The following is a 26,160-nucleotide window of genomic DNA, read 5'->3' on the forward strand; positions in this document are numbered from 1 at the left end:
AATAAACATTTTGTACTAATTTTTTGCTTTAGAGTTCTGTAACCCACCTTACAGAAGTGGATATAGGTTTGAATGTCTCCATGGAGGGACTGAGCTAGAGTAGTGTATCCAGTTGAGTCCTGAGCTGGCCTCAGACTTGGTTTGGAATTCTCAAGTACAGATTCAGTCCTGTCCTTGTAAAGAAGTAAAACATAGCTACGGTTTTTTGATTTCTTTATGTACAGTATTTGGGAAGATTTTAAGTCTGAAGCTACTGCTAATAATGGTATGAGTTCTGCAGAGGGTGACATTGCGGTACTTAGAGCTGTTGGAAACAACTCCAGGATCTTTCTTACTCAGAGACTTGAAGAGCAAAGGGGGAGACTTCCTGCAGCAATGTGATACAGGTGTGTCACTTCACAAAGGTGTATATTTGAAATAATACAGTGAGTGCTTTCTCAAGGAACAAGAAGTAGAGACTGCCAGCAAGTGATTACAGTACAGCTATTATTAGCTACTCATGCATGATATTGAAAAGATGAGTGGTTCTCTTAAACTGTGGTGTTTCAGAAAAATCTTTAAATGCAGTCCTCATTGCTGCTTTTTCAGTCTCTGAGTGTGCTTTTACCATAAAGATCAGTCTGGTTATGTATGAGTATTTTACTTTCTAGGGTTATATTGGAGTTGTTCATTTTTTTCCCCCTACATCCCCAGTGGCTGAGGCCTATACAATATATAGCTCATGCGCTATAGACTGTGTAGCAGAAAAGCCTAATAAATGGAAATTTTTCTTGAGAGAATCTTCTCCCTACAAAACAGCTGTCTTTCTGCTTTGAAGAACTACTTCTACCAGATTCTGCAGGCATGCTCTACTTCAGTTGCCACAGGATAAAAGTAAAAGCAGACTGTATTCTAGCTTATTTTCTAGGGCTCATTCTGTGTCCAGGTACATTTCAATCAGGTCAAGGTAACGAATAAATCTAGATAATACTGATACAAACAGGTTATTCTTGAAAGAAAAATGGAAGGATATACAGGATAATGGTAATACTGTGCATGTTGAATTAGCTTAGTTATTGTACAGTTTTTAATTTGCAGTTATCTCTCAGCTTTTGTCTGTGAAGCCATGTAAGACATCTTGGTTTTAGATTTTTTTCTGATTTGCAAGAGAAGTTGATGAGAAGATATGAAATGTTGACATGGTTGTATCAAAAAGCTGACCTCAGAAGAAGTTTTCAGGTTATCTGATGATTTATTTATTGCTTTCAGACAGTACATCTGATGTCTAATATTCACTATGCCCTACAAAGCTGCACTGTAATGAAAACCTGAACTCCCATGGTATGTTTTTTTGTAGTTCTCATGCTGACAGCATTCATGTTTCTTTATTCAAGTTTTGAGTTGTACAAGATGTACAACTATTTGGAATGCATAACGGGTAAGTTTGTTTTAAGGAAATATTTACGAATAAAAAATTTAATAACTACTGTGTAAAAGAGCTTATCACCTGAAGCACAAAACATGCTTGTTCCCTTGAACACTATAGATAGATAATCATGAAAAAGGAGACATTTCTTGCAAGTGTCCACCCTTCATCCCTCAAATGTCTTCTGCAGTGAGCTGGGTGGCAGTTCCCAAAATAGTTTGTGCAACCCCAGATATATCTACAGTCCATGTGGAATCTGTTGGAAAAAGTCAAGACCTATGGGACTGACAACCCAGGAACAGCACTTGCTAATGGAAGTCTGTAGAAACTGCTGAAATAGAAAATTAATGTTCATTTGTTGGTGTTAAAATAGCATTTGCCACAAAGCACACTCCTGTGGTTAATCACACAACTGTAGGAATTGTGGGAGTAGAAATAGTGTCTGATTAACCAGTATGTCATAGATGTTGAATTTGAGTGGGATTCATGGCTTTTGTGTGGCTTCAGGCAACACAATAAACTGTAGGCTTTAAGTTGCTCCTTCAGAAACATCTTCCAACTCAGAAGCCCCTGGCATTTTTCTTACCTTTTATTGTTGATTCAGATGCTGCCCAGCTGGCTTTGGAAAACTTGTCCCTTGTTTGGGAGGACTGAGTCTGGGCAATCCCCCAGTCTCTCACCACACTCAAACAGGCCAAGCGTGTTTTGTGCATCTGCACTTGCCTCCATGGCCCTGAGGTTTCTAGAAGAGAGCACTTGTGTGAATGTGTGTCTGGGCTCCCACTGTAAACTGATGGTGAAGCTGGCTGTGTTTTGGGATTGAATCCTTAGGAAATGCGAAAGTTCTAGCTGACCTGCACTCCCATTCCCCCTGCTTTGCTGGGAGGAGTCTCTCTGGCTTTTAATTGTTCAGATTTGGCTGTCATTTACCTTGAAAGATAAAATATTTACTGATGGCTTATGAAATCTTTGTTCATTTAAAAAATATTCCTGGTCATTGTGACCAGAGCTGAAAGGACACACTGATCTTCTGATTTATTTGAATAAATATATATATGGCATATATATATAAGTTTATATTAGATTGTTAAATGTGCTTTGGTGCACATAGGAATATAATAGCAAAGGGATATCTGTCCTTGTCTGCTGTCTGCAGGGCCAGCTGTAACCAGTGCTGAGGGAAGAGGGAGATCACTGTCAGTGTTCTCTGCCTAATTGGGCTGCTATCAGCAAGATAACAGTTTAGGTCAGGTGCCAGGTCAGCATAACCTGGGCAAAATCAACCTAATCTGTGGCAGGACCAAATATCAGCAGCCAGCTGTGACACAACCTAGGAAATTAAGTAATGTGTTTATTGTAAAATTATTGTAAATGATCTAGTAAAACTTACTAGGATAAGTAGAAACTTTTAAACAATTGAGCAAAAGGCTTATGAGATAATCAGTGAGATGCCACGGTATGACTTGATTTCTATTATTCTATATGAAGAGGAAGTATGATTGCAAAAAGGGAAGTGTTTACATAAACTGATAAAAAACTTGAGAATTCAGCAGAACACAGCCACGTGTTCCTGAGCTTTCTTCCATAAAAGTCTCACCATGTCTGGCAGAGCCCCATTCACCTTCACTATGAGGGGAATCATACTTGCACTAGTGCTCACTCTTGTAGGTAAGGCTACATATCCCTCCTTCACCTTTTCTAAATTTTCCTTAAGTTTGGTTCCAGTGACTGGATCTAGATTGAACATTACTTATCTGGTTTTTCATCTCTTTTTGTAGGTAGTCAGAAGTTTGACATTGGTAAGTAAACTTCCTTCTATAACCATTTTCAGTGAACTTGCTGTTATTTCTACTTACTAGAGCACTCTTACAAGTCTTGTGAAAATGGTTATTATTTCCCACAGATCCTGGATTCAGTAGCAGAAAGAGCTACCTGTACAGTTATGAAGGCTGGGTGTTGAATGGGCTTCAAGAAAAGAATTTAGCCAAAGCTGGTGTGCGCCTGAGCAGCAAACTAGAGATCAGTGGGCTGTCGGAGAACATCTACCTCCTCAAGGTACTGCATCTCCTAAATGTGCAAGAGTAAGCTAAGATCACAGCTGTAATTGCATCTGGCTGATCTGGGGTGTAGGAAAGCTGTGGGAAGCACAACCAGACACTTGTTACTGTAGGTATCAGAGAATGGTCTGCAAGCTGCCATTTCAGAGGTGACGAGTCACTTACCTGTGTTGTGGAAGTTGTTTGTAGTGGGTGTTCCTCAAGACTTCATATAGGAAGTACAATTGCTAGAGAATGGCAAACTTACTAAACAGCATTTAAGCCTGCTCTAAGGTTTGATTCTAGTCTTAGCACTCATTTCTAACTCCTGTGGGAAGCCAGGACTCAGGTGTGTAAAATCATTGTCATGAAGGCAACTGATAAGCACAAACTTAAAAAGTGATAAGCTAAGGATAAGAAGTGATACGTGATAAAGGTGAGATTAAAAAGTGAAAATCATCAAAAAGGAGTATGTAATAATGTTTAGTATTTGAATAATGCAGTACAAGATCTGTACGTGTGAAATCATGCCTCTGCTGTCAGCAGTGATAGGACCTGATTCAATTAAAAATAAATATACTTCAGAAATATACTTTTGCCTCTTTAATTCAGTTACAAATCAGAGGTTCTTTTTGGAATGCTGAATTCATTGACAGCTCTCACCAGCTGTATTGAACTGTAGCTCTTTCAATATTGGGGGCTAGGGACTGCATTTCACACTATAGACTTTGTCCTGAAATTCTTGTATGGTGTGCACTAGCCTGTGCTCTGAGGCACCTAAGCTGATAGTAACCTTGCCAAAGTTACTGAAATTGCTTCTCATTTACATTGTTTCTTAGTGTTTATAACTATGTTGTTCATTGTTAAAATATTTTGGTTGATTTAAATAACTAACAAATGTAGTAATTAGTTTTGTCCAAAAAAAAGTTGTATAGGAATAAGTTCAAAGGACACATTCTAAAACTGCATATTTTTTACATTTAGAATGATATAAGCTTTTAAAATGCTAAATCTAAAGCAGAATATTTATTTTAAAGTTGAAAAAAGGGAGACTTTAATTTTGTATGTTGACTGCTTCTATAAGATAAAATAGTATTGTTGACCAGACAGGACTTGCACAGGTTTTACAATAGAGTCAGCACAAGACAAAAACTGCTCTATGATTTTCTAAGCCTACATTTGGAAGAAAAGAGTATCTCACTAGTGGTTATATTAGTTTCTTTCAATCTGTTTACATATTTAGTACCAAAGTGATTTTATTCACCTAAGTATCTTGATTTCCTCCCAGATCCGCTCCCCACAACTCGAGGAATACAATGGCATCTGGCCCAGGGACCCATTCACTCGATCTTCCAAAATCACCCAGATGGTTTCCTCATGCCTTACCCGGCCCTTCAAGTTTGAATACAACAGTGGACGGGTTGGAAACATTTATGGCCCAGAAAACTGCCCTGATACTTGCATTAACATAGTGAGAGGAATACTGAATATGATACAGATAACCATTAAGAAGTCACAGAATGTGTATGAATTGCAAGAGGTGTGTTTCTTTCCATTCTAAAACTATTTTGCTGAAAGGATGTGTTTATTCTCTTTAGTTGGTCTTCCTCTGGGTTACTGTCTGTTTGCATCTACTTTTGTATGTTTGCAGTAAGAAAAAGGTGATTTTCATTCATGTAGAAGTGAATGTGTGCATGTGTGTTTGACAAATGATCTGGGCTGAATTCTTCCTAAGACATCTGTCCTTAAGTCTTAACACGCAGTTTTTTTGAGAAAAAGAATTATTATCCATGAATTTATTTGTTATATGGCTTCCATAATACAGCTACTTGACCAATTTTATTTGCTAATTGTTGATATTAATTCATTACTTTTTAATTTTAAACTCCATCTGAGTATTGCTCACATGCCTATTATTTAGTTCAGTAGGAATGATTATATGTAATAGTAACAGCTTCATTGAGAATCTTCATTAAGTAAAACTTCTCACATGGTGAAATCCTGATATAATTGTGCAGTCTCATTTTCTGTATTCATCTGCCAGGCTGGGATTGGAGGTGTTTGCCATACACGGTATGTCATCCAGGAAGACAAGAAGAACAGCCGAGTCTCTGTGACCAAAACTGTAGACCAAAATAATTGCCAGGAAAAAGTGGTGAAGAGTCTTGGAATGGCTTACATCTATCCCTGCCCTGTTGACATGAAGGTGTGTGAGATGTGAAAAGATCTTCCTAATACAAGTGTAGCCGTTGTGTTTCCATTCACGCTTTGGGTCTCCCTGTCCTCCTACAGAAAGAAAGGATCATCAAAGGGACTGTGGCTTTCTCCTACAAGCTGAAGCAGTCAGACAGTGGCACCCTGATCACAGAGGTGGTGTCTCAGCAGGTGTACCAGATCTCGCCCTTCAGTGAACCCACCGGCGTCGCTGTCACGGAAGCAAAGTAGGTGGGACGTGGGCTTGCTTCACAAAGTGAGAATAATTATAGGTTCTGTCAGTCCCTTTCACCCCCAAATTAAGTGAAATGAGAATTGAGCTCCACAGCAGTTGAATGGAGATGTGTAATCACACTTGGAGTTTCCACAGTCCAAAAAGTTCAGCAAACCATTTTTTATCTGTACCCTGGTCAAACTGGCATTACAATTATATGGAAGAGAATGAGAAAAGCTTGGTTTTTCGCTTCTACCATAAGAATGCAACTTTACTGCTCTGTTTATTCTGAAAAGGGGCAAATTTGTAGTGTCAGCCGGAAGATGGTGCATGTAGAAATAAGATCATTCATTACACCAGGTCAGTAGCTCTCTTTCAGCAGACAGCAATTTTGCTTTTCCTCAGAAACAATTTCATTGTAGATTACTCCAATGCCATTTTGTTCTAGATAGAAGGCTTTACTCATTAGCAAAAGGTTTGCATAAGAAAAAATGTTAAAGAGTAAAACAGATACCATCGCAGTATCACTGAACCAACAAACAAGGTGCATGGGTGAAGAGAGATAATGCCTTTCTCCTGTGGCACTTGTCTCTTGACAGACAACAACTCACCTTGCTCGAGGTCAGGAGTGAACGGGGGAGCTCCCCAGACATCTCTGTGCAGAGCTATGGAGGCCTTCGATACCAGTTCCCAGCAGTACTGCCACAGATGTCAGTGCAGCTCATCAAGACAAAAAACCCTGAGCAACGGGTAGAGTATTTTTTTCCAAATTGCTTTCCAAATTAAAAAAGAAAAAAAAAAGTGATTGTAAATTCCAAAGAATGTAACTACGTATGCCCTCTATCTTGTGTTTTGTAACAGATAATTGAAACACTGCAACACATAGTTCTGAATAACCAACAAGATTTCCATGATGATCTTCCATACCGTTTCCTGGAGCTCGTCCAGCTCTGCCGCACAGCAAGCTCTGACACCCTTGAATCCATCTGGAGACAATGTTCAGATAAACCCCGCTACAGGTATTTCATTGTATCAACCTATAAGGAACTCTTCTGGTTTTGTGAGAACTCGGAGCTAAAATGAAGGATTTTTAAAAATTCTGTTTGCAGGCGATGGCTGCTGAGTGCAGTCTCTGCGACAGGCACCACAGAAGCACTCAAATTCCTCAAGAGCAGAATCCGAAGTGATGACCTTAGCTACCTCCAGACTCTTCTAAGTGTTCCCTTTGCTCTCCATTTAACAAAGGCTGATGAACACACTGTTCCAATAGCAGCAGTGAGTAAAGCCATGTGAATCTTTCCTGTCTCACCAAAAAAAGGAATGATGATCAACAACCTGTGATTAAGCACATTGGAGGCTGGATTCTCCTCTTGTGTATACTAATTTTGTGGAAACATTGACCCATTAATTTGTTTTGGCGTAGCATTTATTAGAGGAGGGTTCTATGTCTTCATTTCTCTATATTGATATAAAGCCCTTTTCTTTTAAGAGCTTCTGGGAATAATTCCCATTTTAGTTTGCTGACATCATGCAGCATGCCTTCTACAGACAAAACTTTGTCCTTTTAATCTCTTCTGAAACAAATGATGATTGGGGTGTTATGTCACTTGAGAAATTCTTTCAATTACAAACTAGTTCATGAAGTGGAAAATGCTGCAGGAAAAGTATTAGTGCAAACATCAAATATGTTGGCACAATAATGAACCATTTATTCTTAACAGGATTTTTGCCATCTCTAGCCAATATTCTTAAACAGGAAAAGTGAAAATTATGTGAAAATGCATCATTAATATAATTGAGTTGCACATTTTTCTAGAGATATTCCATTTATACATTGATGTTTATCCATAATCTTAATGTTTTCAGTGTTATGTTCAGTTGACGAAGATCAAAATGTAGCTATGTTAGCTTATATGTGTATAAACGAGTGGGGAATTAAACTCCTAGGTAAAGCTTCCAAATATAATGTCTACAACCTACTTTAATTTGTTTGGATGAGAACAGTAATCATTCTGAAATAGATCCCTTCAAATAAGATCTCATTATTTTCCTGCTCTGAAAGCTTTGTGAAGCACTGACAAATTAATTTTTTCCCTCTTCACAGGATTTAGTGACAAGTTCTCGAATCCAGAAAAATCCTGTCCTTCAACAACTTGCCAGCTTGGGATACAGTTCTGTGGTGAATAGATACTGTTCTCAGACCTCAGCTTGTCCTAAAGAAGCTCTGCAGGTGGGTGGCTTTTTGCCAAGTTTATTTATTTATTTTTTTTTAATAGCTTAGTAATGTTCATTATATTAGCTACATTCTTTTAAGATGCAGTATAAAAAGGGTGACTGGAAATAGAAATATGCATTTTGTAGGTTTTCTTCAGAACAATGGCATCAAATAATTTTATCAATGCAGTCATTTGCTTCATCTTTCAAAATACACTTTTCATACTGCAAGGGTAAAATCCTGAGAGGAATCACCACTGAGTGATTTTATTAAAGCCAGTTGTTTATTGTAGTAGGCTTTTCAGTGGGTAAGGGGGACACCGTGGACAATGTACTAATTAAAGTGAGAAGGTTGAACTGTGCTTTGTTTACAGCCCATCCATGACCTGGCAGATGAAGCAATCAGCAGGGGCCGTGAGGACAAAATGAAATTAGCTCTTAAGTGCATTGGCAACGTGGGAGAACCAGCCAGCATCAAGCGCATCCTGAAGTTCCTGCCCATATTTTCATCCAGTGCTTCTGATATCCCCATCCACATTCAGATTGATGCCATAATGGCCTTGAGAAAAATAGCTTGGAAGGACCGCAAAACAGTATGTAGGATCTGGCAGATTTTCTTTACTTAGTGAATTAGAATATGTACCATAAACATAATGATTTTTAGGGTGGCGTGTGTGGATTCAGCATTTTTAAAAAAAAAAAAATATTATTTTTAAGAACCCTACTATACAGTTTTACATTCAGCTGGTGTTTTCTGCTAAGGTGGAATGATAATTAGTTAATTAGGAATCTTCTGGAAGGATATCAGAAATGTTGCTTTTATCATCTGTTGTAACCAACTAAGTCCTGTGCTAATTATATATAGTGGACACTTAGCCACCTAAAAGTCAGATATAAAATTTAAATTGCCTCTGTAGTCAGGAGGGAGAGACACTTTCTGTTAAACTCTTAGTCCAAATGTCAGCATTGCTCTGCCTCTTCTAGACCCTTCCCCTGAGGCTGGGTGAGTCACCACTGACCCCACACTGAGGCTGTGACAGAAAGTGTAGGCAAGACTTCCCACCTTTCAGATGGTTTAGGTATAGGACCTACATGAGAAACCATTCACTCAGACTGTCTTTGGTGAACTGCTGAACTCTTTTAAAACTGGTCTAAAACAGTGAAGCATGCTCACCAAGTCAGTGGAGTTACTTCAAATAATGAATCTGTCTTCTTATCTACATTTTTTTTCTTCCAAAGATGTTCACTGATATTTGAATGTCAGTAATGCACAAAGCAGTGCTGATGCCTTTTTGATTGTCACAGTTGACTCAGTACATTGATGGACATTTATTTTAGGTTCATTGGCTCCATGGGGCTGTTCCACCGAGGCCCCTTCAGTTATATTGTAAAGCTATGTGGAACTTAAAAAAATTAAAAAGAGATCAGGAAATCTATTTCTGCAGGGATAGTGATCCCCTCTCCCATATTTACAGTTTGCAAAATGGTTTCAGTTGTTGGTAACCCCAGACACTCTTTTGTCTCTGCAGGTGCAGGGATATCTCATCCAGATCCTCGCTGACGAGTCGCTTTCCCCCGAACTGCGGATGATAGCTTGTGCTGTTATCTTTGAGACAAGGCCTGCCCTTCCCTTAATAACAACCATTGCCAATGTGGCCATGAAGGAGAGCAATTTGCAAGTGGCCAGTTTTGTGTATTCCCACATGAAGGCTTTGTCCAAGAGCAGCTTGCCGTACACGTACAACATGTGAGTAGGGACAGGAACAAAGCAAGTGCTCTTCTGCAAATAATGATCTTCTGCATATGCTGACAACTGAAGTCAGTTTATTTACTGACAGGTTGCAGCTTGTTTCTGGATGCTATTACCTCTCTCATTTTGTTTAGATCTTCAGCTTGCAATATTGCTCTTAAGCTGCTGGCTCCCAAACTGGACAGGCTGAGCTATCGCTACAGCAAGGTCATACGTGTTGGTGGTTACTTTGGTGAGTGGTTCAGTGATCAGGAAACTTGCATTTCAGAAATCCATTCTTAAAATATTAAGTCCTTTGGAGAAATATGGCATTCTTTGTTTCAGTGAGAAATTAAATGTGAGACTCACATGTTTAGGGTAGCCATTTAATAATTTCTGCCTAAACAGTTGGATTTTATTTAATACTGTACCTTACAGCTGACAATGGAAATAGCTGCGGAAATATGATCTTGAATGATAACCAGAATGGTTAGAAAAAAATGTCTCTTGTTTACTTTTGCCATAGATAACTATAAAGTTGGTGCTGCTGGAGATGTCTTTGTAATGAACAGCCCAGGAACGATGTTCCCATCAGCAATAATTTCCAAGCTGATGGCATATTCTGCAGGTTCTGTGGCTGATTTGGTGGAGGTAAATATTTACATAAGTCAATGATAAATCAAAATTAAAACTGCTCACAAAGTTTCCTCTCTGTAAGCATGTTTCAGACTGCTCCTCATGCTGTTTTGGTAGGCTGGTGTCCATGTGGAAGGCCTCACAGATGTCATCATGAAACGAAATATCCCATTTGCTGAATATTCCACATACAAAAAGATAAAGGAGATTGGAAAAGCGGTGCGTATTTTCAGTAATACAACATGTGAGTTATGGGAAGGGGCATTGGTGATGCTTGTCACTCTAGCTAAGGGGGTAAACTATTCTCCTAGGAGTCAGCTCAAGTGTTTTTGTGAAGGTGGGATGTGCAGTGGGGACTGCAGGGGACATCTGCCATGGCTGCAATAGCTTCTGTCACTTGATCTGACTCTCCCCACCTCAGAGGTGGCTGCAGGAGGAGTTCAGGAGGGAAGGGAGTGGAAGGCATTGTAGCACAGTGTGTCACACGCCTGGCTTGCTTCCTACTCTCTCTCTTCATCTACCTCACCTAATTTACAAAAATATGCCCTTGTCTCCAAGAGATTTTTTTTTTTTTTCCCTGTGCTTTCAAACTGGGTTTAGTGGTACTAACAGCCCAGACCCTGCGTGTGAACGTTATTGTGTTGGTATACAAAACGTTTGTGGGCATCTCAGTGGTGGAAGAAAGTCTGAATTAGTCCCATCATGCTACTTTCAAATGGAAATTGTACAAAGGAAAGGGGCAGCTTGACCAGCGATGGGTTTAGTCACCTGGATCAATTATCATTTGTGATGTATTGCATTAAGAAAATTGTTTCTTTCTCTGTTCTCCAGCTGCTGGGATGGAAGGAGCTGCCAACAGAAACCCCCTTGATATCAGCCTACTTTAAACTCTTTGGCCAAGAGCTGGCCTATGTCAACATCAATAAGGAAGTCCTACAACAGGCTGTGAAGGTATCGGGGCCCCCTACTTTTCTTTGCAGTATTGGACAGTGTTACACTTTGCTGCCCAACCCCTTGGACCTGTTTCATTGCAGGCTGTTGTAGAACCTGCTGACAGGAGCTCGGTGCTGAGGAGGCTGGCGGGCCAGTTGCGCAGCGGCATTGCGGGCCAGTGGACACAGCCGGTGTGGCTGGGAGAGCTGCGCTACATCGTCCCCACCTGCACCGGCCTGCCTCTGGAATACAGCTCCTACAGCACTGCCCTGGCCCGCGCTGCGCTCAGCGGTGAGTTGGGAACCGAGAGAGCGGCTGAGCCACCTCTGAGCAGGGGAGCGGAGGGACAGGGGCTCAGGGGGGCTGGAGAAAGAAGTGGAGAGCCAGAAGTTAGAAAAGTTAGAAGTTAGGAAAAGAACCAGTTTTTGTATTGGAGGGTGGGGTGGTGAAGATGTTTGAAGAGAAGCTGGATGCACTGATTTGTGCATTGTCTTTGAATGGATTGAAGACAGAAAAGGTGAGATGAGAACCTGGGAAACCAGAGAGAGAGAGGCCACAACATTCAAGACCGAAAAACCAAGAGCTGCCTGGGGAGCTGATGCAGACATGGGTAGAAAGAGGTGGCTCTCGAGAGATACACACACAAGCTAAGCAGGATTCAGTGTTGATTTAAAAAGAGAAGAAAAAAAACAATCTAAAGAGAACTGTTAGTAACATTAAGAAGGCAGGAAGAGTGCCTGTGAAAAGAGACTGGAGCTCTCTTTTAAAAGAAAAAGTATGCAAGTGCTAATCCTCATCAAGAAGTTTATTCAGTGATCACACTGTGAGCTGTGCAGCAGACTTAAATTAGGCAAAACTGACTCTAGAATCTGCTGACACCATGTAAGGAACGGTGATGTTCATGGAAAGCCTGTGCTTTCCCACATACCCACTCTTTGCTGCTCCTGGGTTTTAATTTGTTAGTTTGCTTTAGTAACATCTTTGCAGCTCTGCCCCTTCTGTGTATTTTCTGTGTGTTTGGAATTTTTATTCTTTATTTAAAAATAACAATTTTGTAGCCAGGTTGGGGAGGCATGGATTGGATGGATGGGTGAAGTGAGTGAAGCTTGTCTGGACTGTTGATCTCCAAGATTAGTCAACAGCTGAGAATATAATTGGTGACTTGTTACGAGAAATGTTCCTCTGCCACTGGCACTTGTTCATTGTCTTCTTTTAAAATTTAAACTATGTAAAAAAAGGCAAACTCAGGATATCTGTGTAAATATTAATACTGGGGTGGTGGGAGCAGTTGCTGTGGTGGGGGGTCAGGTTGCCACTGCCAGGCAGCTTAACAGGCTGGAGAGGATGGCCTGACAGAAGTGTGGTGAAATTTGACAAAGGCAATTCAAAGTCCTTCACCTGGAATGGAGTAACCCATGCATGTGTATAGGCTGGGCATCACCCAGAGATGCAGAGAGCAGTTGTGCAGGAAGGGCAGGACAACCTGGTACAACAAACCAGCAGTGTGCTCATGTGGTGAAGGCCAACTGTGTCATGGGCTGCAGAAGCAAGAGCAGAGCCAGTGTGACAATGATTTCCTTCTCTATTTAGCACATTTGTGGCTGCAACTGCAGTACAATGTCTGGGTTTGGATCCACAGTACAAGATGTTCACACTTGATGTGAGGAAAGATTGGAGAGCAGAGGCTGTTTAGCCCTGTTCTCTGCATTGTCTTCTGACTTCCCATGTTTCTGAAATTTTGATGTTACACTAATTATCAACCTTTCAATCTGGGTCAGCTCTTCATTTTCTTAGTGTATTTTTATTTTCATTTTCAATATGTTGCATCAGAACCTTTGCCTATGTAACCATCTTCCTCTATATTTTCAGTATTCTTCAGAATCATAAAAGGTATCATGTACCCCAAAGTCTCTCCTGTTTCCCAGCCATATTTGCTGCACTAACAAAATCACTACCTCCTAGTGAAAACTGCTTATGTTTGACCCCTTTCTTTCATTTTTACGATGTTTAAATATTGTTCTTGCATTTGCAGTTGATGGAAAGATAACTCCCCCTTTAACTGGAGATTTTAGACCTTCACAGTTGCTTGAATCCACTGTGCAGATTCGTTCTGACATAAACCCCAGGTATGGCATGTTTCTAAGGTTTTACATATGAAGGAGGTCTTTAAGGGAAGGCAGAACCATGCGTGTAAGAAGAGCACCTTTCTTACACCTGACTGCTGCACTCTGTTTCAGCTTATACATACAGAAATTTGCAACAATGGGTGTCAACACAGAATACTTCCAACAAGCTGTGGAAATTCAAGGCAAGATCCTGACAAGAGTGCCAATCAAGTTTGATGCCAAGATAGACATGAAGCTGAAAAATATTAAGATTGAAACAAATCCATGCCACGAGGAAACTGAGATAGTGGTTGGAAGGTATGGTAGCATTACTTCAGAATATTGTGTGTTGCTGAAGCCTGACAAAGTTCACTATTGACTGGCCTTCCACAGAGGTCTCTAGATAGGCGGAGTGACTCTTCAGTGTGTAGCAGAACCTTTGGGATAAACCAAGAGAGAGAAAAAATACAGTAGTTAATAATCAGAAGATACCTAAATTATTTAGCAATATAAATTTTATATGTAATTGTTTACTATTTTGTGTTATTATTTTTTATTATTTTATTGTCTTTTAAGGGTTTTGATTTTTATGTTTGAAGGAATATTTTTAAAGTTTTGGAAATGTCGCTTAAATTTATCCAGATTTTGAGAGTTTCCTGTAATACAAGAAAATTGTATTTGTCATGAACACTGTTTTGTTTTCAACATTTCTATTTCTAAATTCATATATAATCCCTGTGTTCAAATATCTTACTTCAGTGCTGTTACATGATACTGACAAGGATGTATTTAATCCAGAGACAAGGGCTTGGAATAATTCACCATTTTTTGCACACATCTCAACAGACATAAGGCTTTTGCTGTATCAAGAAATTTAGGAGAATTAGGTGTTGAAAAGAGAACCTCAATTCTCCCAGGAGATGCTTCATCAAATATTGTGGAAGAACCTTTCAAACCATCAGATAGAGCTTCCAGTGAGGATTTCACAAAGGTAACCTATGTTTTTTTTGCTTATATAGTAATATTTACCCTCTCTGTAATGGATGTCTGTAGTTTTGCCTATGACACACTCCCGGTGGTATTCACGTACTCATCTCTAACGCAGCGAGAAGCTGACAGCACATCAAGGAAACATGCCTATAGCTCTCAAGAGGATCTTCGCCACGTCACGGGAAGGAAAACTCATAAACGAGACATTTGCGTCAAGCTGCATCATCTTAGGTGTCAGCTCTGCTTTTCCAGAAGGTCACGAGATGCCAGTTTCCTAAAAAATACGTATTTGCACAGGCTCATCGGAGAACATGAAGCTAAAATAGTCTTGATCCCAGGTAAAATACTGAGCATCTTAGGCTTGTCAGTGCTATTTGAAGCAGTGTAACTTTCTAATGTGTGCAATTGGTGTGTAGTTGAAACAGATGCTGATATTGACAAAATTCAGCTGGAGATACAGGCAGGATCCAGAGCAGCTTCCAAAATAATTCATGAAGTAAACACGGAGTCTGAGGAAGAGGGTGAATCATCTCTGTATGAGGACATTCAAGCTAAACTGAAGAAGATCCTAGGCATTGAAAATGTGTTCAAGGCAAGTGACTTTGAGTATGGCAGTGGGGAACACTTTCCCCTAAATGAGGGCAAGAATTTGAAGCTCAGTGTGGAAATCTGGCATGGCAAAGAAGGGATGGGGCTGTTTTGAAAGGTGCCATGCTGAGGTATTGCTCCTGTGGGGTGCGCACAGCAAGGTGGGCTGTGCTGGGCTGGATTTCAGCTGAATGGAGTGGATATGAGGGAATTCTGCAGCTTCTGCAGGGAGTGAGGCAGGGAGGTGGTTTTTCCTTGAAAAGCTGATGTGAGAACCTAGCTTTGTCTGACACCCACAGAAGTTTTACCTTGTGAAAATAGGAGCAGATGTATTCTCTCTTTTGCGCCTCTTGGACTGTGTTTGCAGATTGCAAATAAAACACACCAGAAGAAGCGACCTGCAAAGAAAGAAAATGCTGTGCTTACAGAGCTTGGGGCAGACCCTGATGTAAAACATCGCTCCAGCTCATCTGCCTCCTCAGCTGTCTCCTCTTCCTCATCATCTGCTGTTTCTCCTCATCGTAAAGAGGCTGGTGATGATGAGAATGATCAAGAAGAGCAAGCGAGAAACAAAGATGCAAGCAGCAAGAGCAGCAGCAGTAGTGGCAGAAGTAGCAAGAGCAGCAAGAGTAGCACCAGCAAGAGCAGTAGCAGCAGCAGTAGTGGCAGAAGTAGCAAGAGCAGCAGCAGCAGTGACAGAGGTAGCAAGAGCAGTAGCAGCAGCAGCAGTGACAGAAGTAGCAAGAGCAGCAGAAGTAGTGACAGAAGTAGCAAGAGCAGCAGCAGTGACAGAAGTAGCAAGAGCAGCAGCAGTGACAGAAGTAGCAAGAGCAGCAGCAGCAGTGACAGAAGTAGCAAGAGCAGCAGCAGCAGTGACAGAAGTAGCAAGAGCAGCAGCAGTGACAGAAGTAGCAAGAGTAGCAGCAGCAGTGGCAGCAGCAGTGACAGAAGTAGCAAGAGCAGCAGCAGCAGTGACAGAAGTAGCAAGAGCAGCAGCAGCAGTGACAGAAGTAGCAAGAGCAGCAGCAGCAGTGACAGAAGTAGCAAGAGTAGCAGCAGCAGTAGTGACAGAAGTAGCAAGAGCAGCAGTAGGAGCAGCAGCAGTAGTAGCAGTAGCAGTAGCAGCAGCAGGAAGTCATCAAGTCATCACAGCCATGGGCATCACTCAAGATATGTGAATGGCAGCAGCAGCAGCAGTGAGTCACTGAGCCACCATAGCCATGAGCATCATTCACGACATCTGGAAGGTGGCAGCAGCAGTGCATATTCCAAAATATGGGTAATTTTGTCAGTAAATTGACTGATGCTACTAAATGTTTGTGAGTCACGCTTCTGATGGTGGCTGGCCTTGCATGACAAATCAGGACATTACAAGTTGACCAGTAAATTTTAGCACCATAAAATTGAAAAATTTATTTAATAAACACACCCGCAATCATTGGCACAGATGTCTACTTCATCTCAAAAGTTTCCCTAAGTTTGTTGAAAATTACATTACTGTCAGGAAATGGGTTTTTTTGACAATTTAATGTCCATAAACATTGCATATTTCTGTCTTAATTTTGTGGTAGAAACATTAATGCTTTATATAAATGACTTCATCTTGCATTATGGGTTTGTGACTAAGCATACAGAACTATGTATGAATAATAACTAGTAAATTTCTTATTTCATTCCCAGTTCTTAGATTTTCATATAATTACAGCATTTCTTTTCCTCTGAGACTTCTAATCTTCTTGGTTTTGTCATTTTCAAAGGAAACTCCTGAGATTTATCAGTACCGCTTTAAATCAGCACACAGACAAGAGGTGAGTTTTTCTTTCCTCAGTGAAAGAAGTATGGAATCTGTCAAGAGTCAAATGGAGACTTTAAAGGCAACCTGTTATCTCTGTTGAGGAAAATGACAGCACTGATAACACTAGAATCGTGGTGGTTCCTCTGAGATGGGCAAAGACAGAGAGCTGTGTTCCCTTTTGCGCTGTGCATACGAAGCCACTTGTGGCTTTGCAAAGGAGATGCAAAGTCTCTTCCAAAGCAATGAGAGAGATTGGAGCTGCACACTTTGGAGGAACCATCAGAAGCTTGGTTCATTTGATTAGCTTTGATCACCTGGTTTCCTGGGTTGGAATCACTGCAGGTACACAATAAGGCTAGTGATGTGGACAAATGTGGGAGGACACCTTTTTTTATAGTATTTTGGTTGAGCAGATTCTTACTAGGACATGAGCCAGCCAGAGCAGCATACTTGATACTAGTGTTCCTCAAAAAGTAGCATTTCATCAGTGTGTGTCCACTCAGATGCTCCTTTCCATTCAGTTGGTCCATTTAGTTTTTCTTCCAGTTCATCAGGTCTCTGCAGAATTTCTGGTCTTTCATGTTGAAGTGAGAAGCTGACTAAATTTGACTTGCTCTGGTCCATTGTTTTTTCATACAGGGAATTCTTATCTAGATATGGTCCTTATGGACCATGAAGAGTCAGATATGTTTGGGGAAACAAGATTTTTCAGAGTTAGATCCTATGTACTGAGCAGGACAAAGCCCACTGCAAGTCATTGAGCTGCTCAAGGTTGGAATACACTTACCAACACCAAGTGCCATGAGAGAGAGTATTGTTCAGCATTGCCTCGTGCAATTTCTTCAAGCATGCTTTAAAGTTACCCTCTGAAGCCTGTTGTGGTTTGATTTTGTGTTTGGTTTTTTTTTTGTAGTTCCCAAAAAGAAAACTCCCAGATGACCAAATTAGAAGCTCACATTCCTCTGCCAGATCCAGTCGTGCCTCATCTCGAGCTTCATGGGTTAGTTGCATCGTTTTTAGGGGATTTTGACAGCTTGGAATTATGTCAGAGTGGCTGTGCACTAACAGTAATTGTATATAATAATAATTACAATAATAATGGGAAGGGAGAAATCTCTCGAGTCTCAGGTATCTGTCAAGACATGCCCCATAATTCCCACATGCACTTTCCTGTGCAGTGAGGATCCTTCTTACTTGCATCACAGCCCCCTTCCCTCATGGAAATCCCACCCAACAGATGTTTGTGGAGACTCATTTTGTGACCTCTGCAGCCTGGAGGGAGATTGAGGTGCTGCAGTGCCAGTGTGAGGACACTGGTGGTGGCAGCCAAGGCTCAGAGCAACCTCAGCAAGAGGCTTCTTCCAGAGGGGACGTGGAGCACATGGGCTCCTCACCACCACCCGGGCAGATGTGTGCGGGCTTGAGAATGATGGAATGAAGATATTGGATTCATAATGCACTCAAGGCTGCTCTCCAAGGGAAGGGGTTCTTGATGTTGAAGAATATGTCAGAGTTATATTCTGTGCTGGGTTGCTGTGCAAACACAAAACCTGAGTGCCCCGCACAACTCACAGCCAAAGTGTGAGGAGAAAGCCAACACAAGACCCAGACAGAAAAACAAGAGGAGACGAGCTGAGGGATGTTTTTGCTGTGGGAATGAGTGACGCATACAACTGACAGCTGATGTTGTTCAAACTGAACCACTTTCTTTTATTCACAGGCTGGGTAGTAACAATGAAGCCCAAATCATATAGTCATTACTGTATTTTAATTATATGAATATTTCCATGGTATCAGCTGTAGCTCAGGAAATGGCACAAATTTTGGCTCATAAAAACACAGTGATAAATCCATCTGGCATGCAGAGGCACGTGCACATTAAAGACATATGCATGAGGTTTTTTAGGCATGTAAATATGTGTGGTACATATGCTGGTATATATTTGTGGTTCAGTTGTTTATTCTTCATTTATCCATCTAGATCTTGCATCTAAAATGTTCCATGGTAACTCTTCTATAATTACATGCTTTGCATACTTTCTCCCCCTTCTTCTTAGCCGAAGTTTTTGGGAGATATTAAAACACCAGTATTAGCTGTTTTTCTGCATGGCATCCGTGATGATAAGAAGATAGGAGGCCTCCAGCTCGTGGTATATGCTGATATTGACTCCATCAGGCCCCGGATGCAGGTATTTGTGTCAAACCTCACAGATTCAAGCAAGTGGAAGCTCTGTGCTGATGCTTCAGTCCTCAATGCTCACAAGGCAGCGGTAAGGCTCAAAACTAGCTCTTACAGCTCTATATGCAGCACAGGAAAACAATGCTCCAGGCATTAAAAATGGACCATTGTTCCTCCATCACAGGCTTACCTGAAATGGGGACGGAATTGCCAGGACTACAAGGTTTCATCTGAGCTGGTAACTGGGCGGTTTGCTGCCCACCCTGCTGTACAAGTGAAACTGGAGTGGCCAAAGGTTCCTTCCAGGGTCAGATCCATAGCAGAATGGTGAGAATTGAGTGTTTAGTGACACATGTTAAGAGTACTGGTCAACTGGGAAAAATCAGCATCTGCACACGAGGTTCTAAGGCTTAAGTACTGCGTGATATTTTATTCTCTGATCTGTCCAAGTACTGCCTTTGGACATAAAAGCTGAGTGGGATTACATCTTATTTTAATGTACAGTAACTCTATATTTGCCATAATTACTGGAAACCAAGGAACAGATCCTTCCTTTCACTGAACACTTGAAAAGTAGAGCAGAGGGTGGGTGTGAGGACATAACCAGGGATCCTGAAGATTATTATGATACTTACACACAGATGTGAGACAATCTAGTTGGGATGTGTGCAGCCTGTTTTTTTCTCCATCTCACTAAATTTTTCTAATTTGAACTTTTGAAGGTTTTACAAATTTGTCCCCGGGGCTGCATTTATGCTGGGGTTCTCTGAAAAAATGGACAAGAATCCTTCTCGACAAGCCAGGGTGATCGTGGCTCTAACTTCTCCAAGGACATGTGATGTTGTTATCAAGCTTCCTGATGTAATTATGAAATATTTTTATCACACTTTTTTTTTCCTAGTAGAAAGTGTGACTGTTTAATTACAGTGGGTCAATTTGGAGAAAGAAAAATTAAGTTAGCATCAGTTTGGGTGCAAATGATGAAAATTACTTTTATGTATTTCCACCATTGTAATATCTCATAGAAGGAGATATATCATATAGTGATTTTTCTTCATAGATAGAGATGTGGGTACTCATAATGGCATGAGTTTCCATCTGTAGTATCTCTATAAGTGTCCGCCTCATCTTTGAAAGGGAGTAATTAATTCTCTCCCAAATAATACCTAAATGACTTCTCTCACACCATGAGAGAAAACTGAGCAAAAGCAAAAACATCATGGACAATGAGTTATGTTCACGTAAAGTCTTTGCAATGAAAGTAGAAGAAATAGGAAAAAACCCTAGGTGTTTGCTGACACAGGTGCATTTTGAATGTGCTTTTGAATTCCTTTTCAGATTACCCTCTATGAAAAAGCCATGAGGCTTCCCCTGTCACTTCCTGTAGGTCCAAGGATACCAGCTTCAGAGCTGCAGCCTCCCATCTGGAATGTCTTTGCTGAAGCCCCTGCTGCAGTGCTTAAGAATTTGAAAGGTCAGAGTCTAATTGGGTTCAGAAGCATGACAACTCCAGTCTCACAATTTATTTGGACACCTTCTAAATTTTGCTGGCATTGTTAATCTCCAGTTAATTAGGAAATGTTATGTAATAATGTGATGATGATTCAACTGAGAGAAAATATTGTGCATGTGGTACAGAAATCATCAGCATTTCAGGGATCAAGATACTAATTATCTGAACTGATAACTCTTAAAATTTCTGGCAATTATTTTTTGTTAGATAGAATGAAACCTTCTATATGCCTTTCTAAGAATTTATGGGAGCTTAGTAGCCAAAAGTCCCTGTAAACTGTATGAAAATATCACATAGTGAAAAAAATAGAAAGCTAAAATAATATGACAGTAAAAATAAACCCCACCATTTAATGGCTTTCTCTCATGGAAAATAAAAAAACTCACTGGCATGTTTTTTTAACCAGCTCAATGCTCAGTTTCCTACAACAAGATAACAACCTTTAATGAAGTTCAGTTTAACTACACAATGCCAGCAAACTGCTACCACATCTTGGCTCAGGATTGCAGCTCTGACCTTAAGTTCCTGGTGATGATGAAGAATGCAGAAGGAGCTGTGAACCTGAAAGCAATCAACATCAAGCTTGGCAATCAGTAAGTAACTTCTGCCAGATGCTGGGAGCATGAGGGACCTCACTGTCCACATTTAGCATGAGAGGAGCTCCAGTCTGAGCTTTCCTGCAGTGGTTAGCAGCCCATGGAGTTTCAGCACTCCCCTTTTTTATTTTCCATGCATATCGAATATGATGCTCTTATCCTGCATCTTAGGTGGCAAGAATACACCTGATGTAATTTAAGCATTTAAATGAGCTTATGCTCTGAGCAGTGATGTTTAGTGAGCAGGATAATGCCTCTGTCACTGTGTGTGAATGTGGCACAGGCAGGGAGTGAACACTCTTGTCCTTGACAGTGAAGTCGATATGCGCCCTGCGAACGGACGGGTGAAGCTGCTGGTGGATGGGGCTGAGAGCCCGACAAACGTTTCACTTACATCTGCTGGTAAGTGATGCAGCAGATGTTGTTTGATTTTCACATATGTTTCAGGAGAAAGAAGGAAAGAGAAGGGATCTGTGAAGGAGATTTGATCAGTTTGTAGTCAATAAGTGTTTCTTTGGTTTTAAGGTAATATTTAAGAATATGTATATTACTCACTTGCAGAGGGACATTTAGAAAGACTGATTAGAGTGTGAAGCTCTTGAGTAGCCTAAATAAGCAAGACATAAATAACATGAAGATCCCTCATTTCTTGTACGTCATTGCAGGTCCTACTGTAGTTCCAAATTGGAAAAGTGTTTTGGCTATGCTATCAAGTTTTGCTTGATTAAAACTTTTTGAAGTAGAGCTTTTCTAAAATCCACTACACATGACTTGTATATTCATGTTTTTCCCAATTTGATTGTGGGTATAAATTTGGCTTGCATTCTGGCAGGGAAAGGTATGGAGAACTGGTGAAACAACCTGCTTGATTCTCCCAAAACAGGAGTAGTTTGTTTCTGTGAAAGGTACAGGAGGACCTTGTTTCATCCTGTGCTGTGTAGTCAGGGGCTATATACAGTGTGGGTATTCTGAGTAAAGAGCTGCAAGATATGAATTGGGCTAAATCTTGCTGAAAGTGGGTTAGCATGTACCAGGGCTGAGCTCTGTCTTATTTGTTATGTATTTGGGAAGTGCTAATTGTGCTAGAAATGGCTCTACTGACAGCCATGGTGTTCCTCACATTTCCATATTCCTGTGCAGTGTACTCAGAGCCTTGCTGATCTGCACAACTACAGAGATGCTGTAGACAGCTCAGTAATGATTTCTAGACATAAATGTGATTATGTTAATAACCCAAAGAAAAAATAACGAGTCTGTGATCATTAATATTGTCTTCTAACCTTTTGCAAACACCCATTTTCTATGTATGCACGTTTCTACATTGTTTTGTTTTATATTTTTGTTTCTTGAATAGGGTAAGCAAAGAATTTTGAAGAAAAGAACATTTTAGAAACATGACAGTTGCTTTTTTTCTCCCTTAAAGAAGCTAGGTTTGGTCTGGTTTTTTTTGTTTTCTTTTAGGTGCTTCTCTGTGGATCCACAGTGAAAATCAAGGGCTTGTACTTCTCGCCCCAGTCTATGGCATTGATAAACTGTACTTTGATGGATACACATTCAGGGTATCGTTCTTCCTCTTCATAAGATTGGGTGTTAAGAAATCTCCATGGGATTCCCTTAAATCTGTGTGTATGAGGGCAAGGGTATACAGCAGCAAAGGCAAGTGTGTTCAGGGCATAAAAATCCCCAAAGAGAAGGTGATGCTACAGGATTGCACAGTCCTGCTCTTTATTTCTGAGTGTGAGAAATGAGAGTCTTTGATCAAAAGTACTCTGTTCTTGCAGTACAGATGTGTGTGGGGAAGTGGGTCTGGTGAGTGTACACACACTGGGTCAGCAGTGCCTTTGCAAGAAAAATGAGTTTTCAACTCCTGACTACTGTTCTTACAGCTGTATAATTCTTCAAAAAAAGCAAAAATGCAGCCATTCTTTTTACATAAATGAGTGGTTTAAAGTCTGCACTAAAATTAATTCAAAGCTGGAATGTAAGAAGTTGGTAAACTGTTCCATGTCTGTCTCTTGTACTACCAAAACAACCACCAGAAATAAAATTCAGCATATTAATAGTCTATTAATAGAGCATGAAAAGCTTAACGTCCTAGACTGGCACAGTAGCTTATAAGGACTGTAGCAGTTATAGATTCTGCAGGCCCACAGGAGTTTGGCATCTGACTGTCAGACCCTTTTGAATTCTTATCAAAGAGATTTTAAATGTTTGTGCATTAACTTACACTGGAAGGGACCTGCATAGCAAAATATGTTCTCCACAGGTATTGCTCTTTGCTTTTACTTGAAATACTTTTTGCTTCTGTTTCCTCCAAGATCCAAGTTGCTTTATGGATGGCAGGGAAAATGTGTGGACTGTGTGGAAAATACGATGCAGAAAGCAAACAGGAATATCGGATGCCCAACGGATATGTAGCTAAAGATGCAGTGATCTTTGGGCATTCTTGGATTTTGGAAGAAAAGCCGTGTAGAGGAGGTATGCAAGCTCTAACAAATTTAATATAATATTACTGCAGTTGTTCAGAAGATGTAAAATCTGTTCAGAAAATTTAAATTTTTTTATTTTGGAACTAAAAAGCACATTAGAAGATGAATTATTAAGTTATATATCAAGTTTTAAAATTACTTGCAAGTTGAGAAGGAAATAAGAAATCACAAGTTAAACAAGGCAAAATATACAACTTAGTTGAAGTTCAAAAAATAAGATGAATCAAAATCTTTGTTTCAGTTTTGAAGTATTTTAGAAGAGGATCAGAAAGAAGATAAAATTCACACAGAATACTTTGATTTAAGCACAAGAGCATTTTCTGGACACCAATTTTCAGCAACTGGACCATCAAAAAAATCAGATTTGGATTAGTAGTTATTACCATGGCTGACCACCTGGTTTTTGAGCCAGTACAACCTGTCAAACAAAGCATTCAAGTACATGAGCAGTTCCAGGGACTTAATTACATGGTTGAAATAAAAAAGCTGCATTTAAAGTGTTTCAGTAGATTAGGATCTTATGGTGTGCTGGTGCTCTCAGCTGAGGTTATGATGCCGCATCACACCACAGTGCTCGAGGAGAACAGGCACGTTGCATCTGTAGAGACTTGCCCTGTGGGAAGGATGTCCTCAGTCCCTGGAGGTGGCTTGTACACGTCTAGCTCAGCATCAGCTGCTGTTCTTCCATGTTTTTGTCTCATATTCTGGGCAACAAACTTGCTTTAGATGGATGTGGAATCCACATGCACATCCACAATAATATTCCTGTGGCTGGTGGTGACCACGTTCTGTTTCCATTTAACATACGGTGGAAGCTGCTGAAATTTGAAGGCATGAAACTTCTAGCTAGGAATAAATTGTGGTCTGTTTAGCTTCTCACTTGTACTTCTCACTGGGAATCCAAAATGAGATCAATATTACTTGTCGCCAGCAATGACTGTTGCTGTCTTTCTGCACCAGTTCTGTGTCTGAATGACATTGGTAATAATGCAGTTCTTTAGTGATTAATTTTATTTGGTCAGAAATCTCCCCTTTAGTTCCACTGCTGAATATTCAACATTTTAAAATGTAGTTTGACAGCTATTCAGTAAGCCAGTTTACCTTGAAACATGTTTCCTAGAAAGTACTATGTTTCTGTATCCTGATCTAGAAGTAGACCAGTTGCATTTGAAATTAGCTTTCCAGGCTCCATATCTGACAACAACAAGCTGATTTGAAAGGTTTATCGGTCAGTAAAGCTGCTTCATTTATGATCAAACCACAGTCGTCACAGAGGGAAGTTGTTTGCCAATTGGCAGCATTGGCAGATGGGTCCTTGTGGGGAGGTCTGGAGCTTTTGAAGGTAAGCACACATAAGCTGTCCCCGCTGACTGTTGTAGCCTGCAAGCTGCGGCACTCCTTTGTGAAGCTGGAGAAGACGGTCCAGCTCGCTGGGGTCGAGTCCAAGTGCTATTCCACGGAGCCTGTGCTGCGCTGCACCAAGGGCTGCTCACCCACCAGGACTACTCCAGTCACCGTTGGCTTCCACTGTCTCCCTGCTGGTAAGGCAACAGAAATCCTGCCCAGGAGAAGCTGAACACGAGTATAAATAGATTGTGACTTAGTTACTCCATTTGAAAAATATGAATAATATAACATAGCCATGGGTAGGCACGGACTTAGTGCCCTATTGACAGAAGCCCTTTCCCTGTTTTATTAATAGGCAAACACTCCTCCAGTGAGGGAGATGATTTTCTATTGTGCATTTACTTGTTTTCATTGTACTGGAATTTAAAATCCAAACTGAACTGTCCTTCATGGTGCTTAGGGCTAACAAGGTAAGGGCAGGACAGCAGCACAGTCAACACTGTGATTCAGCTGAAAAGCTGTGTACTGCAGCCTGTGGAGACTGAGCCATATATAACCAAGTGCAGCATCCCAAAACAGGGATCCTTGTCTTGCATTTTTATATATGGCTGCCTTTGGATGTGGTCCTACTTCACTGAGCTCTGATTTAGGTACTAGAAGGGCAGGTGTGGACAGGATTCTTGCACAAAGGCCCAGTGATATAGGAGGATTTATTTTCTATATGTGTACTGTAGATTATAAGACATAAGGTAAAGTAGAAATAGACTGTACAGAGCATAGAATTGTATCTGTTTTCCAAGGTTTTTTTTTCATAAAGATCATAACATAAATGTATCAATAATAAAATTCTGCGTGGAAGTAGTAGCTTTCAAGATAGAACTGGCTTATTAATGAAGTGTGCTTCCTGGAACATCTGTGTGACTTAGACAAATATGAATATGTAAATCAGTGAGCCAAGCCTGCTGTAATTAATGACTAGTGCATGGTAAACACTGTACCTTACTTGTACCTTACTTGTGAAGTAAACTGTTTAATTTTAATTTCTTGTTCCCCATCAGATTCAGCTACCAGCCTGACAGACAAGCAGATGAAGTTTGACCAGAAGTCAGAAGATATGCAGGACACTGTTGAAGCACACACAGCATGCTCTTGTGAGGATGAAGACTGCAGTGTATGA

At 40.5% G+C, this 26,160-nt stretch overlaps 1 protein-coding gene across 1 annotated transcript; it reads left to right on the forward strand.

Moving 5' to 3' along the window:
• Positions 1–3,003: 3,003 nt before the first annotated feature.
• Positions 3,004–26,160, forward strand: LOC102111517 (vitellogenin-2-like). Its single transcript, XM_088060331.1, has 35 exons — positions 3,004–3,073; positions 3,184–3,204; positions 3,309–3,460; positions 4,730–4,981; positions 5,486–5,647; positions 5,734–5,882; positions 6,469–6,619; positions 6,731–6,888; positions 6,979–7,144; positions 7,974–8,099; positions 8,458–8,676; positions 9,613–9,830; positions 9,968–10,065; positions 10,339–10,463; positions 10,566–10,667; positions 11,280–11,399; positions 11,483–11,672; positions 13,414–13,507; positions 13,619–13,804; positions 14,333–14,477; positions 14,592–14,814; positions 14,893–15,068; positions 15,432–16,343; positions 16,822–16,872; positions 17,773–17,859; positions 18,917–19,129; positions 19,223–19,365; positions 19,761–19,899; positions 20,377–20,512; positions 20,958–21,144; positions 21,461–21,549; positions 22,609–22,706; positions 23,466–23,625; positions 25,016–25,177; positions 26,042–26,160. The coding sequence occupies exons 1-35, from the start codon at positions 3,004–3,006 to the stop codon at positions 26,158–26,160; spliced, it is 5,799 nt and encodes a 1,932-aa protein (XP_087916457.1).

This window comes from Pseudopodoces humilis, chromosome 10 (genome assembly GCF_049639895.1).
Source record: "Pseudopodoces humilis isolate 2021_Gansu_Grassland_sample_001 chromosome 10, ASM4963989v1, whole genome shotgun sequence".
Taxonomy (NCBI): Eukaryota; Metazoa; Chordata; class Aves; order Passeriformes; family Paridae; genus Pseudopodoces; species Pseudopodoces humilis.